The sequence below is a fragment of the Ambystoma mexicanum genome, chromosome 6q (assembly GCF_040938575.1).
Source record: "Ambystoma mexicanum isolate Mex_15411 chromosome 6q, UKY_AmexF1_1, whole genome shotgun sequence".
In the NCBI taxonomy this organism is placed as follows: domain Eukaryota; kingdom Metazoa; phylum Chordata; class Amphibia; order Caudata; family Ambystomatidae; genus Ambystoma; species Ambystoma mexicanum.
This window is the reverse complement of record NC_090937.1, coordinates 1,356,312,083-1,356,331,908: the sequence shown is the minus strand read 5'-3', so window position 1 is coordinate 1,356,331,908 and position 19,826 is coordinate 1,356,312,083. Positions and strand designations below refer to the sequence as shown.

The 19,826-nt window shown below is 44.8% G+C and overlaps 1 protein-coding gene across 2 annotated transcripts in view; it reads left to right on the top strand.

Annotated features, from left to right (window-relative positions):
• The window catches only part of EVC2 (EvC ciliary complex subunit 2), a 1,020,434-nt gene extending 1,005,017 nt beyond the window's left edge, over positions 1-15,417 (top strand). The window contains exon 22 of one of the 2 annotated variants that reach the window (XM_069631972.1): positions 14,602-15,417. In XM_069631972.1, coding sequence (XP_069488073.1) covers positions 14,602-14,878 — 277 coding nt within the window. In that variant the 3' untranslated portion in view covers positions 14,879-15,417. The remainder of the gene's footprint in view (positions 1-14,601) is intronic. The other variant, XM_069631971.1, reaches the window with a different exon arrangement.
• The last annotated feature ends 4,409 nt before the right edge of the window (positions 15,418-19,826 follow it).

Genomic DNA, 19,826 nt, shown 5'->3' with positions numbered 1-19,826 from the left:
CCCGCTTCTCTAAGTGGTGTGAATCATCGGTAATTAACCCACTTACAGCTTCAGTAGAACAGATACTACCTTACTTATTACATTTGGCTAAGGCAGGTCTCTCCCTATCCTCCATCAACGTTCACATGTCGGCCATATCAGCATACACGACTCCAGAAGCGCAGTCATTACTCTCTTCTGGCCATCAAGATTTTCCTGAACGGGTTGATGCGTACTTATCCTGCTACGCCCTCATCTGTTCCTTCCTTGAGCCTGAATACTGTGCTAACGGCTCCCATGGAACCCTCTTTCGAACCCATTCACGGATGTGAAATAAAATTATTATCTTGGAAAACAGCTTTCCTGATCGCCATGACTTCGGCTAGGAGTATCAGTGAATTACAAGCCTTGTCTTCAGAACCTCCTTTTACTTTGTTTCAGCAAGACCGCGTCATTTTGAGGACACACCCAAAATTTCTGCCCACGGTCTTGTCAGAAATGACACTCACAGAGTGCATTGTTCTAACATCTTTCTTCCAGAACCGTACCTCGGAGCTTTACATTCCCTAGATGTGACTAGAGTTTTGAAATGTTACTTGAAGAGAACTAAAGAGTTCCGATTATCTAACAGACTGTTCATTGCCTTTGCGGGCCGTACGAAAGGACAACATATCTCCAAACAAAGTCTGGCAAGATGGGTCTCGTTATGCATTACCCATTGTCATCAATTGAAGGGCGACCCCCTCTCCAAACCACCTTCAGCACACTCCACCAGAGGAAGAGCGGCACCCGTAGCATTTCACGCAGGGGTTCCCTTGAAGGACATCTGCAGAGCCGCTACCTGGAGCATTCTGCACACGTTCGCAAAACACTACTGCCTAGCAGAAGATGCCAACAAGGAATCTGCAGTTGGACAGGCAGTGCTCTGCCACCTCGTTGCATAAGGTAGGACCAGCCTATTTTCCCGCCTTTCCCTAAGTATGCAACCTTTGTGTTGCCGCATGGTAAAGGTTTGTCAGAAATATTGTTTTTTCTGCATCTATGCTTAATATATATATATATATATATATATATATCTGAGGCTTGTGGAATCTGCTGAGATCACATGCTGTGCATAGGCCGACATCTAGTGGAAGCTGCGGAGTATTAGTTTGTTTTTCGAAACTTAGAAATAGGCGTCGACACAGGGCGTGCCAGTAATACTATCCCTAGTGTGACGTCCACTGTACCCATGATGATCCCTCACGCGGGTAGTACCCTCAGATTGTTTCTTTCCGCTATACTTGACGGAAGCATTCCGCGGAGTTCCCTGGCTTTCAGCCATATTTTGTAAAAAATCAATATTTCCCTGTTTCTTCCACTACCACGTCGAATCATCGAGGTTCAAAGTTCGACGCCGGCCCGGAGAAGAAACAACCGTCGAGAGCTGCACGACGGACTGTGGGCATCGGAAGGCCGCTGGCCTCGGCCCGGGCCTTGGAAGGCCTCTGGCCTCGGCCCGGGCATTGGAAGGCCTCTGGCCTCGGCCCTGCAAGTAGGGAGAGTGGGGGGGGGGGGGTAACATACTATATATATATATATATTTCCTACACACACTAGCCCGCTGCCACAGGGTGCATATGGAGGGTACCCCTTTCAAATTCTGCCCCAAGTGCAACCGCAAGTATCCTTGGGCTGACAAACACGCCACCTGTAACCTCTGCTTGCCGAGGGACCACCCCGAGGTGAACTGCAGAGCGTGTAGCCGGTTCAAGGCTAAGATACTTAAGGACCACTTGACCAAACGTTGGGCCCACCACGCCAGGCAATGCGAGGCCATGGAAGCGGAGGGCACCTTCAGTGATGGCAGCAACGTCATACTTTTGGACTGCGGGAGCAACGAGGAGTCTAAAGACGCCCAAGCACAAGTCCCCGACCTCGGAAGGCTGTCAGGCAGGGCAGTTATGGGGAACACACCCAGCGACATGAGCGCTACCCACACCTCTTCCACACCTAAGCACTCGAAGTCCAACCGAGACTCGACACGCGTGTCGAGTTCCCAGAAAGAGGTACACAAAGAGCTGTCCACCGAATCGGTGTCCTCTGGGCGTTCTCGGTCAAGATCGCCTCACGACACCAGGCAACCATCCACAGTTACCAAAAGTGCCTCACTCACTAAAGTCATGGAGGTACGCTCATCAGAAGATGAAGCCGACCGCCAGCCCCAGGCCGCTCACCAAGAGTCGGCGTCAGCAGACGGTTCGGCGGCTGCTTCCGAATCCCAACGCTCTCACTCTAAGGAAAGGGACACTACCCCCGAATCTCGACGCCCGGCGTCTAAGAGCTCTGAGAGGGTGAAAACACCAGGGGAACACTCTTCCACTCATGGGGAAGGGGGAACAGCAGAAGAAACCATCTCGCCCTTCTTCTGCACCACAGTTACATAAAGACAGTTCTAAGTCTTCTGATAAACAGCTAGCCAAGACCCCTGCACAAGCCCATATGTCCAGTGAAGTCACGGAAGGGGAGCCCTCTCAAGAAAGGGTCATTCCCAGCTCCAAAAAACGGACCAGTGAGGATATAGACAGGGTTATGTCTAGAATGTCCTCCCTAGCAGACTTCTACTCCAAGAACCCAGAACACTTCCTCTCTTATACCCCTGACGGTGCTACTCCCTCAGGGTCTAGGGACCCGCAGCCCCCTGGTAAGAAACCTCGGTTTGAGACCCCAACGCAAAGTCGGTCTTCAGACCCTTTTTACATCCAGCCTTACGCCCAGTATAGTGAAGATCCACTACAGGATGAGGATCCAGACTTGTAACATTGGACCAAACTGGGGTGGACTATTATGGTGATGACGAGGACCAAGAGGAGGAGGAAGATGACCCAGAAGTCTACAGAATAGACTCCCCGGTAGGCAAAGAACCTCAAGTTACCGACTCTCCAGTCAACAACCAGCCCCTCCTAAATGAGGTCTTGACTAGAGTGGCAGAACACTTCCGCATAGACACTCAAGGGGCACAGGAGGAGAGAGACTTTGTTGAGGGACTAGTAGGAGAAAAGAAACCCATTGCTCAGGCCATTCCAATTCTCAAGTCCATTCAACAGAGAATTGATCCTTCCCTTCTCAATCCTAACCTCACCAGGGCGGTAAACCCCAGAGTCGAGAAATTGTTCAGGGCAGCCCAGTCAGACCCGCTTTACATAAGGGGGCAACTGAAGCCTGACTCCCTGGCAGTTACTAATACCCGGAAGAGGGTGGGAACACCTCTATCATCATCTGAGGCTCCCCGCGACAAGGAGAGCAAGAAAATCTACAGGTTGAAGGAAGGAAGGTAGCCTCCACTTCCACTTACCAGGCAAGGATTGCCAACTCCACCACTCTGCTGGCTAGTTACAACTGCCACCAGTGGGAGCAAGTAGCTGCCCTCATCGGCTCCGCATCGGAACCCTTAAAGGGCCAGTTGGCCCAGGTTGCGTTGGAGGGGAGAGCCGTGTCCGGTTGCATCCTTAAGGCAACCTTTGATGCCGCAGATAACCCCGGCAGGCTAATAGCAGAGTGCACTGTCATTAAGAGGCAGGCTTGGTTAAGACAGTCAGGGTTTAAACCCGAGACACAAGCATCCCTAATCGACATGCCGGTGGAGCCTAATCTACTGTTTAGCAAAGCGGTAGAGGACGCATTAAAGAATGCCAAAGATGAGTATGAGACTCTGAAATCCCTGGGACAGTTGACCAACAAGCCCCCTAATCAAAGAGGCAATAGTAATTTTCGTCACCCACGTGGTCAAAATTCACAAATACGCTCCCAACTATTCACAGGGGCAGGGTACATCATGGGGTAACAACCAGCAGTCTACCCAGAGTTACAACAGAGGAAACAAGAAGGGTAGAGGCAGCCCCAGCAGAGGCGGCACGCCTCCCGCAAAACAGCGATGCTGCGTTCTGGGTCCCTTCTCACGCATCCCCAGTAGGGGGACGCATTACCAACTTCACCCAAGCTTGGGAAGGGATCACATCAGACAGATGGGTGCTGTCCACAGTGTCCGCAGGATACTGCATAGAACTACTCGAGCGTCCCTGAACCCACCCTCCACGTCAAAAAATACATTCCTCAGACCACCAGAAGATCCTTCTTGAGGAGATTGTCAATCTTTTAGCAAAGGACGCGATAGAACTCGTCCCGAGCAACCAGGTAAACCAGGGTATTTATTCAACTTACTTCCTTGTGCCCAAAAAAGATCTGACAATGCACCCAGTATTAGACTTATGCCCTGAAAACAAGTATGTCAAGCCCAAAAAGTTTCACATGACTACTCTCCAAGAGGTAATCCCCCTCCTAAAAAAGGGGGATTACATGGCAACATTGGACATGAAAGATGCCTATTTTCATATTTCCATGTTCCCAGCGCACAGAAGATTCTTGCGCTTCGAGGTGGACAGTCAGCACTACCAGTTCAAGGTGCTGCCCCTCTGTATAGCCTCGGCTCCAAGGGTATTCACCAAGGTACTGGCGGTGGCGGCGGCACACCTATGCAGGGAGGCAATCCCAGTGTACCCTTACCTGGATGACTGGCTCATCACGGGGGAGACCCCAGTAATTTGCAGATCAAACATTCAAAGAACGATCGACCTCCTCTTCGAATTGGGTTTCTCCATGAACGAGAAAAAATCAAGCCTGGTGCCAAGCACCTCCAAACAGTTCCTAGGAGCTGTCCTAGACACTCCAGAAGGGTTGGCCTTTCCATCAGAGGAAAGAATTCGGAATCTACTACTGCAAATTCCTTTATATCAGCCCGGTCGCCAGATAAGAGTGCGCAAAGCGGTGCGTTTGCTAGGCATCATGGCGTCACGTATTTACCTGGTCCCCCATGCGCGCCTGCGACCCATGCAAGAATGGTTGGCGAAACAGTGGTCTCAGATCCAGAAGTACAGGCTGTAGTCACTACGGACACATCCCTATCAGGGTGGGGAGCTGACCTCCTTCACCACACAGCTCAGGGTCTCTGGTGTCACACAGTGGCCAAGAATCATATCAATCTGCTAGAGCTTCTGGCAGTATTCAGAGCACTTCAAGCGTTCAAGTCCCACCTGTTGAACCTGTCAGTGCAGATCCTGAAAGACAGCACAACAGCAATGTTTTACCTAAACAAACCGGGAGGGACTCGTTCGCCAAATCTGCCCAAGCTTGCCCAGAAAATCTGGAAATGGGCACTCAGACGGAACATTTACCTGTCATCTCAACATGTTCCAGGGGATCTCAATTCGCTAGCAGACGCTTTAAGCAGAGATCCCCTCCCAAGAGAATACGAATGGTGTCTTCTCAGAGAAGTCGCACAAGACATCTTCTCACAGTGGGGTTTCCCCACTACAGACCTATTCGCCACAAGCGAAAACAGGCAATGCCCAGAATTCGCGTCCAGGTTCCCCCAGCCAGACTCCAAGGGGGGAACTCCCTGTGGATGAACTGGTCAGGAATGTTTGCCTACGCTTTTCCACCAACCCCTCTCATGAGGAAGGTGTTCAACAAGATGCACAGGGAATCGATGACGCTCATCCTAGTTGCTCCCATGTGGGCGAGGCAACCGTGGATCCCACACCTACGCAGACTAGCAGTGTGCAAATCCATCAGGCTCCCGTGCTGGTACAACCTACTGTCCCAGCACCAAGGACAAACAGTACACCCTCAACCCAACTCAATGAACCTGGCAGCATGGCTCCTGAAGTCAGAGTTTGGACATCTCAACTTACCACAGAGATGTATGGACATCCTAAAGGAATCTAGGAAACCTAACACGAGGCACTGTTAATTTGATAAATGGAAATGATTTGTTATCTGGTGCCAGAATCAGCAAATCAACCCAGTTGATTGCACTCCTTCCAATATTGTCACTTACATGCTCCACCTTCTGGATGCAGGCCTGGTATTTAACTCACTAAAGGTACATCTGGCAGCGCTGTCAGCCTACACCACTTCCCACAACAAGGTTTTGTGGTGGAAGGTACCAGTGGTTAAAGCCTTCATGGAAGGGGTAAAGAGACTCCACCCTCCAACTTCTAACCCGCCACCTGGTTGGGACCTTAATGTGGTGCTTGTTAAGCTCATGGGCCCCCATTTGAACCCATGCATAAAGCCAGTCTCAAACACCTGACCTATAAAACTGCCTTCTTAGTAGCTATTACATCCATAAGAAGGGTCATTGAAATTCAGTCTCTGTCAGTGCAGGATCCTTTCTTTACTGTTCATAAGGATAAACTGGTTCTACGAACATACCCTAGGTTCTCACCTAAGTGTATTTCTAAATTCTACGTTAACCAGTCCTTTGAGCTTCCGGACTTCTTCCTAGAACCCAAAAGCTCTTCTGAGGTGAAACTACACACACTATATGTGCGAAGAGCGGTCCTCTACTATGTAGACACGACCAGACCGCTAAGGAAAACAGACCAACTGTTTGTCCCCGTAGCTACAGGCAGAGAAGGAGATCGCGTCTCTAAAGGTGCCATCTCCAAATGGATAGTCAATTGTATCCAACTATGTTACTCCCTTTCTGAAAAGACTCTGCCTTTTAAGCCAAGAGCCCACTCTACAAGAGGCATTGGGGCCACTCTGGCTTTCATTGCAAATGTACCCCTTGACACCATTTGCAAAGCAGCTATTTGGAGCTCTATTCACACTTTTACTCCGCACTACTGCATTGACACTCATTCCAAGACAGATACTCAAGTTGGACAAGCGGTTCTAAGACATCTGTTTGCTCAGGACCCTTCTCACATCCCACCTTCTTCTAACACTGCTCGCTAATCTATGCACAGCATGTGATCTAAGCAGATTCCACAAGCCTCAGCAGGGATACATTACTCACCGTAATCGTATTTCTGATGCTTGTATCTGCTTAGCCTCACATGCAACCCGCCCTTCCTCCCCTCTGAGAGAAGGCGCATGGATGCTTGTAGTCTTATCTTCCTATCTATCTGCTTGGATAATCTGTACTCGCGCTACTCCTCATACTACATTATGTCAGAAAAAATACAATCTGAGGGTCCTACATGCGTGAGGGATCATGGGTACAGTGGACGTCACACTAGGGATAGTATTACTGGCACGCCCTGTGTCGACGCCTATTTTCAAGTTTTGAAAAACAAACTGTAATACTCTGCAGCTTCCACTAGATGTCGGCCTATGCACAGCATGTGAATCTAAGCAGATACAAGCCTCAGAAATACGATTACGGTGAGTAATGTATCCCATATATAGATCATGTTTTAACTGCTTGGTATTCTATTCAAGCATCTGAATCTATGAAAGATTCAATGCTGGAGAAGTCTTAGTTACTTACCTGTAACTGTATTTCTCCAGCAGTGGTATCTTTCATAGATTCACATGTGCCCACCCACCACCTCTGAGAGGCTGCTCCTATGCTCAGCACCCATCATACTATAGTTCCTATGGTTCAAAATCTGAAGATGGCTGCCTGGGGCGGAGCTTAAGCCCTGCCACCTCCTTGATTGGGGTCATAAAGGACCAACGTGAGGTGGAGGGACTACACAATGGAGTGGCTCATAAGCCACAATGGAGTATCTAGATGCATTCTCTAGGGGAGAAGGGATGTATATTAAAACATTTTTATCACCGAGGATCCCAGTCTGACGACGGTGAATATTCAAGCATCTGAATCTATGAAAGATACCAATGCTGGACAAATACAGTTACAGGTAAGTAACTAAGACATCACACTTCAACTAAATTTCTTGATTTCATGCGAGGGAGTAAACCTCATTGTAGACAATCCCATGTGGTTTGATTATTAACTGGGATCTACAAGACGCTTAGGGACTGTCGCATGCACTTCCTTCATTGAATTGACCATCCTTCTGGCAGTGCATTTGGGCACATAATTAGATATTAATTATGCTTTTCATATAGGGCAATCGGCATGTAACTGCATTTGGTGACTAATTACTCTATTTGAATCATGAGCCACAATATTGGCAAGATGTTATGAATAGCATTTTTGTGAATGAACCGACTGTAAATAATTGTTATGCCATCCCTCTGCCTCTGTCCACCCTGCCTGCTACTGACTTTTATCATGGTATGTAAACTTTTGGTTACTACTTTTTGCTCTGGTTCGCATTTTGTATATATGTTGTCCCTCGGTGAACTATCTATTTTCTGTATATGATCTTTTGCATAACATTTATGTAAATCAATATATGGAAATAATACTAATTTTTCCAATGATGTAATTCTGAATGTTTGCTACAGCCTTGAGGACGACCGATTGGTCGAAACACGTGTCGGCTGTGAACAGCAATAAAACACTATTTGTTTGGAAGAACATTGGACTCTTGATAGACTCAGGAATCCTGTCGATTTTCTACTATACAACTCTTAAACGAGGGGTCTGCTGCGCCGTTTTGCAACATACATCCATTTTCTAATGTATTCTTGTTAAGAGGTCTAGGGGTACCCCGTATGTTGCTTCTGCTGCTGCTGACCCTCTGTCTATTACTGAAGACTGAGTGTACCCTAGTTTTGTTTCTCCCCACAGCATTTGTTTTAAGTTCTCTACATTCCTTTAATGGTTTGTGTGTGAGTCCACTACAGTCACAAGGTTGGAATGAAATTAAGAAAGGTGGTGGAGGCTTTGACTCTGAGAGCAGTGGTTGAGTGCATTACAAAGGTAAATCTTTAAATGTTCCTTCATCCTGACTGTATTTGGCTGTACCAACCAGTGGAGCCGCTCTCAGAGTCCTCGTACCATGCGCTTAGACTTGAGGTTCTACCTCAATTTATTTGGCCCTATCAACCAGCCAAGCCACCCAACATCCTCTACATAGTGTTACTTTTGAGTCTTCATCGGGTTCACATCAGCATTGGGGATCATGGGTGGTCCTGCCTCATTATATTTGGCTCTACAAACCAGCAGAACCACTAATAAATGTTTTGTGCACGGTCCAGTGCACCATGTTCCCCCTCTTACTACCCTCTTGCCTTGCCTATGTAAAGAGCTCCATTGCTTCTCGAAGCTAGGTCAGTGCTCAATAAATACTGTAATAATAATAATAGGTCATCTAGAAAAGGATATGGTTCTGCAGGAGCCTCTACCTATGCATGGCAACCAACATTAGCTCATCAGCCAGCTCTCACTGGCTGACAGATAATGAGAGCCACATGTGCCTACATTCCTCATGCTCTGTCTTGCCTGATCTGCCCAAATCACACCACACTCTGACTCTTCCCATCACCAGCAGGAGGCTGCACTGTTAATGGTGATTAAGTGGCTCTAATAGCTGATGGTTCCATTGGTTCTGGCAGGCAGGGCTAGTCATGGGAAGTCGTGGAGGTGGTTGGACTGGCCTAGAGCTGGGGAGATGCAAGTTGCTTGCTCTAATGCATGAACAGTGACTAGATGGATCTGAGACTCCTTTGCAGCTATCCTCAGTTAGGCAGAAGGGTGCAGCTCTAGCTGCATCTTTGGCACATATGTGCTCATTGAACACATAATTCTACCACAGCCTAATGTGCTAATGGCACTCGTAGTTGGGGTTTCCCCAATGTCTGTGAGAGGTTGGAAATTACTCTGCTTGCCTTCACCCTGACAGTCAGATCCTCTAGCAAGCTGAAGTAGTCCCACACTCTTGACCAGATGGTCAGTAATTTTATGGGTGGGCATGTCTTCTGAGCCATCGTTTACCCTCCTGAGGAAATCCTGGGATGGCCATGCCCCCTCAAGAAGAGTAGAGAATGCTGCAGTGGCCCCAATTTCGGCCACCATGAGCCATCTGCTTGGGTACCATGTCTGCCTCTTTCTCCAGTGCTTTTCTCTCTCCTGAAGTTCCTCCAGAATGCTCTTCACCCCCTGCACTACAGTAGCTACCTCTTCCTGATGATCCTGGAGTGTGTCCTCCTCCCAGCTAACTCAAAGGTCAAGGGTAATTTCTCACCTTCTGCAGGTACTCATCAAGTGACTCTTCCTCTACCTCAGCCTCCTCCAGATTGGTTGCCACATTCTCCCTGCTCCCCATCATCCTACTCCAACACCCCTTCCTCAACCACCATCTTCCCCCTACTCAATCACTGTCTACTCCACCACGGTCTACTCACTCCTGACCACTGCCTCTCTGTGTACGGTTCATCTCAACCTTCATCTGCCTCAAATCCTCAGGCTCAGACGCACCCTTCTGGCAGACCCTGTCAACCTTTAGCAAGGAGGCTAAAGAGTTTCCCAGCTCCTTATCTACACCCACTGGCACTCCCACCAAATAAGAAGACATTTTGCCTAAGGTCACAGCATGCAACATGCAAATGTGCCTAAGGCTTTAATGTGCAAAACCCAAAAAGTGACAAACAACTGGATTCTCTCTAGATTCAATTGATAGGAAATGGTTATCAAAACACAAACCACAGGGAAGGTGACTTACCACAGTACAGAAAGAATACTTATAATCTCACACAGGCCTCTGTCCAAACACACAATGGGAAAGCCGTTGGGAGCATATTTTTCTGGATGCCTCAAAAGGAACATGGCAAAGAAGACACTATATTGGATTTTTAGCATTTTTTAAAAAATTGATTAAGGGTAAAAAGGGGAGTTTAAAGAGGATGCTTAGAGAACACACACAGACAAAAAGGAGAACCCAAAACTAAGGCACACCAAAAAACACTACTACAAAAAGACTCTGCCAAAAGTCATTACCTCTGTAAACTTGCCAAAAGCGCTATAAAACACCTTCAAAACCATCATGGGAATTGGTCCTGTCCATTGGGCTTTTCGACAAACAAATCCCACAAATGAAGCAGGAAGCAAGATCGACATATTATAGTTCCTCAAAAACCTTTATTAGAATGACTCTTTTGTTTCAGAAATTGCATTTAAATGGTGGGTTTGAAACCCCTCCTTGAGATGCTCATTTAATTCAACATTTGAGACATCCCATGGGAAACCACCGGGCTGGGTTACACCTGCACTGACCATCAAGGATATGGCAGTTCAAGCACCCCTAGTGCCCAACGTTTATGAGACTATTTTCCAAAACAACTTAGCATAGCAGTGTTCAACACTTGCTACGTTTATGCCCAAGGGTACTGCATGTTATCAGTGTTCTCCTCTTTCTGCAATACTCTTGTACTTTGCATTTTTGTAAATATTATTGAAGGAATTGATTGGGTAATATGAGTGGTAAATGTCCTTAGGTAATGTCTTAATACTTTTTTTTATTTACCTTACACTCTTTATTGTAAAGTTCTTGAAAAGGAATGTCCATGCTAGTCCCCAGTAGTCTGTGTTTTAACTCATTTGATTGATAATTTGTTCCATGTATGCAATTTATACATTGTTGAACATTTAAGAACAGTGAAATAGTGATCAAAGTACATTCAAGAATTGGATTATAAAAAGCGAGTTCTAGTACTTTTTCCTTTTACTGAGATTGCCCCAATAAAACCAACAATTCTGCATTCATCTACAACAGTTCATATTTTATTGGATTCAGTGATGTTCTTTGTACAAGGAATTCACTTTATGAATGGAGAACAATAGGAAAAAGATTGACCCCACCCTTTGCTCTCTGTAGGGTGCATGAAAGAAAAAGGGTTAGGTTAGCAGGTAAACTTGACATGGTTCTTCCATTTAAGGTTAACAATGTATATTGATAAAGAAGAGCCCAAAATCCCATTGCGTAGGAATTCATTTTACAAACCATCCATACAACTGCAATGCAGAATATTATTCTCCATTTGTACAACATCAGTTGTATAAATGTTTGCAATTCCCATTTGAGTATCAAACTTCTCAGTGAGGAGAATGTTATTATTTTAGAATCATTTTGTGATAATTTGCAGAACAGGCTAACCTCATTCAAATATCTCCCCATTAATGGGAAATCTATGCTCACCAGGACACCAGAGCATTTGGGTTAATATAATGATGTAGTATCTATAACCTGTACACAACTATTGTAGTTACAAATACTTGTTACAGGTTTAATTTGTTTTAAATGAATTAACAACAAAAGTAATTCAGCCCTCCTACCCCTTTTGGTAGTGCAACCCCTTTGGTAATGCTGGTGTCATGTAGTATCTCTAGCCTTCAATTATCCAACCAGTATAGCATTATGTTTTTGGAAGCTTAAAATTCGAAATTTCTTATTGAAGACTATAACGTTTAGATGAGGTCTAAGACAGAAAATAATGCAAAGTAATTAGGGGAAATTGAGAGTTTGCTTTTTTTGGACTCTAATTAGAGAACATTGTTGTATTCCTGGCTGTTCTATACCTGGACTTTTCAAATATATTGATATTGTGACTGTAGCAAGCACACCCGCGTCGGAGGTTGGAGGGGTGGATGTGTCCAGTAATAGCCTGGCAGTCTGAATCTAGACAGGCCTCAGCAAGGGGCCATTACCAGCCATATATGCACCCTTAATGTGGGTTGATTGCTACAGTCCGGGGTGTAAATATATTTTTTCTTTCATGGGAGACAGGCTCTAAATGTATTGCTCAAGCCCAATCTCCCACATAAAAAGAAAAAAAAAAACAAGATGGCATCTGCAAATAGATAAGGGACTTAGTCCTGTTTCTAGATAAGGGACTTAGTCCTGTTTCTATTTCTATGGTGGGTGCAGAGGACGAGATGGTGTGCCGTGACCGTAGCAGAAATCTCCAGTCCAGCTGGTAAGTGCGGAGGGAGGGAGGGAGGAGGGCAGGGGAAGGTTGCCAGAAGTCTTGGGGGTCCATAGCCAGGTAACAGGGCTTGGCTCCATGATGCCTCCTCACTATCAAGAGGGTGGCACCTGTGTAAGGGTCTGGGGTGGCTGGGAAAACTGACGGTACACAGTGGGTTCTCGCCTGAGTTTCCAGCCACCTGATTGGCTTAGTGCCCTTCCCCGGTACAAATGTTCATTCATCAATAGCCCCTCAGTATTTGTTGAACAGTCATTTCTTCATCTGATGTTGGTGTAGGAGAAGACATTGATGTTCTTAGTTGTATATGCTCCATCTTTGAGACAAATGAATCATCATCACTGCTGATGGCTGTTCTGAAGAAGGAATAACTATTGTGTGAAATAGTTTTGCATAAGCCAGTTTTAAACATTAATAAAATCATAATGAATGCACCTCATATTAGCTCGCAATTTGCATTCTTTTCACAGGTGCAATTTATTTGAATTCACTTTTTTTCTGATCATACTTCCCATGAAATTGGTAGTTTGTTTAAAATGGTTAACAGATTGGAACCATTGATATTATGATAGGATATTAAAGACATATCAAGATTACAATTTCTGGACAATAGCTTATTCTTTTTTGCATTTCTTTTATAATAGAAGATTGCTTCTGGATAACAAGATTTGAAGATTTCATTTACTTTTGATTTCTGGATTGTGTTGTGCTACTTGTTTGATTCCCATGGATTCACTTTGTCTTACGCTGCAAAGATTTCACTTTGGGTTAGGGTGCTTCCTCTAGGTAGTTTTGGTAATTGGCCCTCTGGTTCTTTACTGTTGTGTTGGTGTTGAGATCTGAAAAGCCCTTTAATTCTTTTGATTCTCAAACCTTATTTGCGTTTATCAAATCTAATAGTTTCCCCATCGTGTTTATGGTGCATCTAATTTCTTTCTCCACAGCTACACATTTTCTGTTTTGTTTAATTATACTTTGCATACATGATGTCCCTTTGTTTTTACATACTTGTTTACTTCAATTGTCCTGCATCATCACAGAAGGGGGCAAGCCAGTAGCAAATCAGTCTCCACCCTGTCTTGGTGCGAGACTGATTGTCACATGTACACAATGTTACCTGATCTTAAAGTCCGTGTTTTGCTAATTTGTTTTCACAGCTGTAAAAAAATACTTAATTCAGACCTGATTGGATACATTCGTACACTGTCAGCCCCCTGCGCTCTAAGCCAAGATTGCTCTTGGTCCTCCTAGAGGATGCTTTAGCTCATTTCAGTCCATTATACAATATTTATTTAATTTTGGTTCTGTGTTTTATAATCATGCTGATCCTCTACTAAGTGCTTTTGGACATTTGAAATCGCCACCACAATTGAATACCTTTCTTTAGATACTGATGGACACAGTATGTACTACGACATGTTGTCCCAAAAAGAATGAATCAATGATGGAGAATTTAGTCCATCCTCAAACATCAAAAAGAGTGCATAGGTTTAATGACATTGACTATTTATAACACTGTAATCACACATCTTGCCAACATATTGAAATAAAAAGTGTGTTATATTAGATATTTATTGAAGAGAATGTGGTGGATAGCTGAAGGTTATGTTATGCTAATATTCGGATGTAAGATTTAAATACAGGGTGAATGAGCATTTTTGTGATTCAGCTTTGAGATGGATGTGAGCCAACAATGCTTACACTTCTCGGTGTGACATTTTGGTCTTTGTAAGGAGTACATTGGAATGTAAAAATACATTCCCCAACATCTTTTCCTTCTTTCCTATGCAATTCAGGGTTATATTGATATGATTTTTAGAACTCTCGTTATATTGGTAAACAAGTGCTTCTGTTGTTTAACTGTACACTTAGTGTGTATATCAATCCACTGTGATGTTGTAGTTGAAAAGTTACAGTAGCTGGGACTGTAATTTATTTGCATATTTATTTGTGTTGTAGCATATTGAAGAAGAAACGTCTGATGCCCGTAAAGCGCGTCTCATTCTCCCACATTGAGAGTCTATCTAAACTTCCTGCCGTTGTACCCTATGGACTTTCCAAAACAAATGACGGTAATGCTGCTGCTGAATCTGGCTACACAGACAGAGAGGAAAAGCTATTTGTTTTCCGTTCCCCAAAAGAATCCACATTTGAATCATCAAAATCTACCAAGAAAAAGAAGAAACGTAACTTTCTAAATTTGAAAAAATCCAGCATTGCAAATCTAGAACAATAAAATATTTTTTTAAGAATATTAAATATGTGCGCTCTAATACAGAGTTAGTCACCTTTATGGTGAATGATTATGGTTGTTGGAAAACTGACAAATGATGATGGCACTTTATTTTCTATGAAATGTAGTGGTTTCCTCAAAAATGCTCACACTAAATTCTGTTAAATGTTCAATGAGTATAGACTTATAAATGGTTATATCATATTGTACTCATATTGTTGAAACGTGTTAATTCAAAATTTCTCTTTAAGTTGAAAAAAGCTATGATTGTCACTGTTCTGTATGTATGTGTGTGCAATTTTCTCCCCATTCACGCCAGAAGAATATTTATACCCAACTGCCCATTCCTTCTATAGTCTCCATATTTCTTTTGTACATATTGTTTTTAATTTCTATCAATAGTTCTTCTGTATGCTACTTATTATGCAGAGTGTCACTTTAACCATATTTCTTAAGTCTGAGGGTTGCGTGTCATTATGGGCAAATGTGTTTCTCTGGTTTAACAAAGAAAATGACTTATTAAAATATACTTTAAAACCAAATTGTACTCCACCCTCCTTTCCTTTGGGATTGTGATACATCTCCCCTCTTTCACTTACACGTACCTCAATCTTACTCGTATACTTCAATGTTTGCTCTGTTATTTCACAGCCTTGTACTTGCCCTTCCCTTCCCTTGCATCCTTAGCCTCTAAAACTATTGTTAGTCCAATTCTTTTTTGTTTCTCCAATATTTCTTTATGGATTTTCATCTAACAAATAACCAACAATTCCCCTTCTTATTCCCTCTGTACCGTTCCTCTCAAAGCCCCCCCCCCACCCCTGCTCGAATCGCTTATATTGAGTCCAGTATCTGTATTTTCCGTCGCCATTATAGGTGTCATGTCAGATAAGTGCATAAGTATCTTGTTGTAATACATGGGTAGGGCCATCCCGCTGTGTCCAGGTCTCTTTGCGATCAGTCTATGCCTAGCATCATGTACTATCTCCTGGGGACTGAGCTGCTTGGGCAGCATCCAATTGATATTGACGAAAGGAAGGCCAATAGTCAAGGGCGGCTGTTGATTAGGAGTGTTGCGGTGTACCTGGTTTCCCTAGGTTCACATAGGCTCATGTTCTCCTCCCAGTTCTTAAATGAGGGGGGGGGTTATTTTTACCCCACCATCTTGCCACCAGGTACCTGGTGATCCCTGAGGCCATTCCCAACAGTTTCTGTTAGTCCTATTCTTAATGCCCTTTAGAGTGACATCAAGGAATTTGGGATACTCGCAATTCACATTTTTACATCAAAGTATCTTTTTATATAATTCCAGGATGTGTTTTGCTTGTTCTTTGACACCCATGTTAAATTACTTAGATCCTGAAAGTGGTGCACTTAGTTTTGTATTTAATGTTTCAGCAAATGCATATCCATGTCACAATTTTGTACATGAGAAACAAATATGTGAAAACCTCCTGCAAATGAGAATATATGTCCTCCGGGTGCTGTACCAAATATTTTGTAAATAAACCCATAGGGCAGAGAAAGTAGAAGGGCCTAAGCCCTTATTCGTTTGCTGGTGACGTGACACTGGGCTCCTGAACCCCAGCCTTCTCCTTGGTTTGGGGATTATTGCTTAAGGTGCCTTTTTGACATCTGATACTGCCTAGGCTGAATATTTAGTTCATATTCAGTTAACTGTGTCTTTTATATAGCGTGACAGTTGTCATGAATACATTAATCCAATTGCAGGCGTCAAACAGTGATCCACCCATATCTCTGAGTAACTATTGGCAAAAGAAAAAATGATTCCTTATTGGCAAAAGTTAATTTTAGTATGAGATGGTGAGTTTTGCTAATATTGAGTACCCGTGGTGGCATAAGGTCACCAATGATTGCAGCCTAACCTGCTTAAAACATTATGGGTGGCTAGATTTGAAAGCAAATCCATTGGTTTCATCAACTCCTTGCTTTATACATTTCCAGCAATATCTGGAATCAAAACATTTGTATTCAGCAAGCCCATCAACAATAATTAAAGTAGGTGGCATCTTTCCCCTTTTTTGTCTGGTGAATGAGGTGAGCTCTTTCACACTAATGTAACTGGCCCTAACTCCCCAATTGAATAATTGTTCGTGAAAACATGATGTGGAACATAAACATGCAAATAATCAAACCTAAAGCTCACATTTGGTAGAATACATTTGATATGTCATTTATAACGCATCTGTACACAAGTGTTTCTAGGCGCGACAAGACAAGTGGCGGAAGACAGAGGAAGAACAAGACAAACGATCCTACTAGGCCTTGTGTAATTCAGATCATGCAAATGCGACAGACAAAAGTGCAGGAGGGGAGGTAGGTGGAGGAAATGCCAGGGAAGGGAAGGGGAGGGGTGGGGAAGTGCATTTAGGGCAGCACTGCTCTGAGTGAGTGCAGCCAGGGCTGTCTGGCTTTAAGTGCAAGGAGGCAGGGGGCTGTAGAGGTTACAGTTACAGCCCCTAAGCACACAGAAGGCTCAATGCCAGTGCAGGGGAGACTGATCATGGAGGAGCCTCTTACCCAGTAAGACTCTGGGTAGCCAAGCAACCAGTCAGCACAGCAGCAGGTGGGTCAACAGGGGAGAGAGGGAGGAAGGGAGGAAGGGAAGGAGAGAGAGAGGGAGAGAGTGAGCGAGGGAGGGAGAGAGTGAGGGAGGGAGAGAGTGAGCAAGGGAGGGAGGTAGGGAGGGTGGAGATAGAGAGGGAGGGCCAGGGAGGGCCATTCTAGAGGGAGGCACCTGCAGAAGAGAGATCTACCCCACACTCTCTGCCCGGAGAAGTGTCTGACCCTCAGAGAGTTGGAGGTAGCTGAGCGAAGGACTCAAGAAGGAAGGTACTTTGGAAGAGCGAGTTGGAAGTAGTGCAAGGCAGTGCTTGAGGAGAGATGGGAAAGATCCAGTGGCGAAAGAGTGATTGCATAAATTGGCCAAGACTCTCTGGTGGTTTTGGAGGATCAGGGGAGCACCTGTTTGGGTGACACTTTCATAGATCGGACTAGTGTATAAACTTTGTCGGATTTTGTCAGAGAGAAATTGGAGAAAGGAGGAGAAGGGGGCAGGAGAGGGAAAGGAAGAGGAGAGCGAGGACAAAGATGTCATAAGTTTTAGAGGTGAAGTGAGAAGACAGAGCCGTACAGAGGGCCTGGGAAGTAACAGGAGAGGTAGACACTGCAGAAGGATTGGCCAGCTCCTTGTAGATCTTATAGTTAGGCTGTGTTGTTAAAGGCTGCAGAGACATGGGCTTCGATGTGGACTCTCCTCTTGGAAAGGACAGCGAGTCTGTATTGCCTTTGTAGCAGGCAGCAGGCCAGTTTGTCAGAGGATGTACCCAAAGCCCTCCAATTCCTATCAGGTTGGTGAGGTTGGAGTCATACCAAGAGTTGCTCTTGGAGGTAAGCTTCAGACGGATTCTCATGACAGGGGCAATGATGTTGAGAGTGTTAGAATTAGAAAGATGCAGGTTAGAGAGTGTGTGTCTGCCACAGGAGTAGGAGGAGCAGAGAAAGTAGAGGCAAAGCCATCAACTGACCGGGGGTGTTGCTAGATCTGGAAGAGATCCGGGTCTATGCTAATTTTGGGACTGTCGGGACTGGGGGCTAGCTAGACTTTTTGGTTGTAACCCCTTAGCTTCTATCCAGGGCTACAACCAAAAACCTGGGGCTATAGCCCCTTCAGCCCCCCCTAGCAACACCTCTGCCTTTGACACACGCTTCATGGTCCGAAAGACCGAGAAGGTAGGTGGCAGTACCTGGGCGGGCTTTGCTTGAGGGACAGAGTTTCAGGTGAGAGGAAAGCAGAAAGTGGTCAGTCCAAGAGAGAGGAGTGTTGAGAGGGTTACAGGGGGATGTCTGAGGAGATGAGATCATCCAAGGTGTGTCCGGCAGAGTTTGTCCCACCAGACGGTAGAATGGAAAGAGAGAGAGAGTCAGAGGTTGTGGAAGAGCCCAGAGGAGGGATTAGAAGCATCCAGGTGGATGTTGAGGTCTGCGAGGAGGAGAAGTTCAGAGGTAGAGGCAAGGAGAGAGGACGACGGATCAGCCCACTCTGAGAGGAAGAGGGCAACCTGGCCAGAAGGCCTGTAAGTGGTGGCCGCAGTCAGAGAGAGGCCAGGAGAGATTGAGAGCCTGCAGACCAGGTAGTCAAAGGAAGAGTAAGCCTGCGTAGAAATGACAGAAGCAGGGGCCCACTCCGGAAAGAGCAGAGCTACTCCACCTCAAGGTCGGTTGGTTCTGGGCATAATAACATTAATATGTTAATTATGTTGATTTTCTCTAATATTATTACATGTAAAGTGCTGGTTTATTGCCTTGCTTGTGGTCTGTAGCAGCAGTTGAATTGGCCTTCTGAAAATCTGGTATAGGGCTTGCCTCTTATCGTAGTGGTACCCCATGCAGTTACTCCATTGCTGCTGAAACAAAAATGTAACACCTATCTGAATTGATTTTGCTCAATTCATCAAATGCTATTCTGCCATAGTGCCATTTTCTATCCTGCTTGACTGTTGCTAAGCCTGGCTGATAAAACGATACATGGATCTACTTGAAATTTCATTGAAAGTCCCTGAAGAGGAATATTAAAGGCAAATGAACGTCCAGTTATTGAACAGGCCTAACTCCCTAGAGTGTTTTCTGCCTGGTCTGCTGAAAATATTGCATTGCTTTGAGCATGTTCTTTGGCAAAAAGAAAAGACAGTAACTATAATGACTTGCATTAAGTGTTCAGAGTGTACGACTGTGGAGGTAAAGTTTTTTCTTTAAGGGAAGCTGATCCCATAAAGAATGCTTTTTTGTGTATGCCCTTCTTGAATTATTAATGTTCTCTGAATAATTAGAAGTGGTATAATGTGCTACATACCATATCCCTAGAGATGAAGACACTCTGACCAATGGCCTTTCCGACTAGGCAGCGTGGAAGGCTGCCCTTTCACCCATT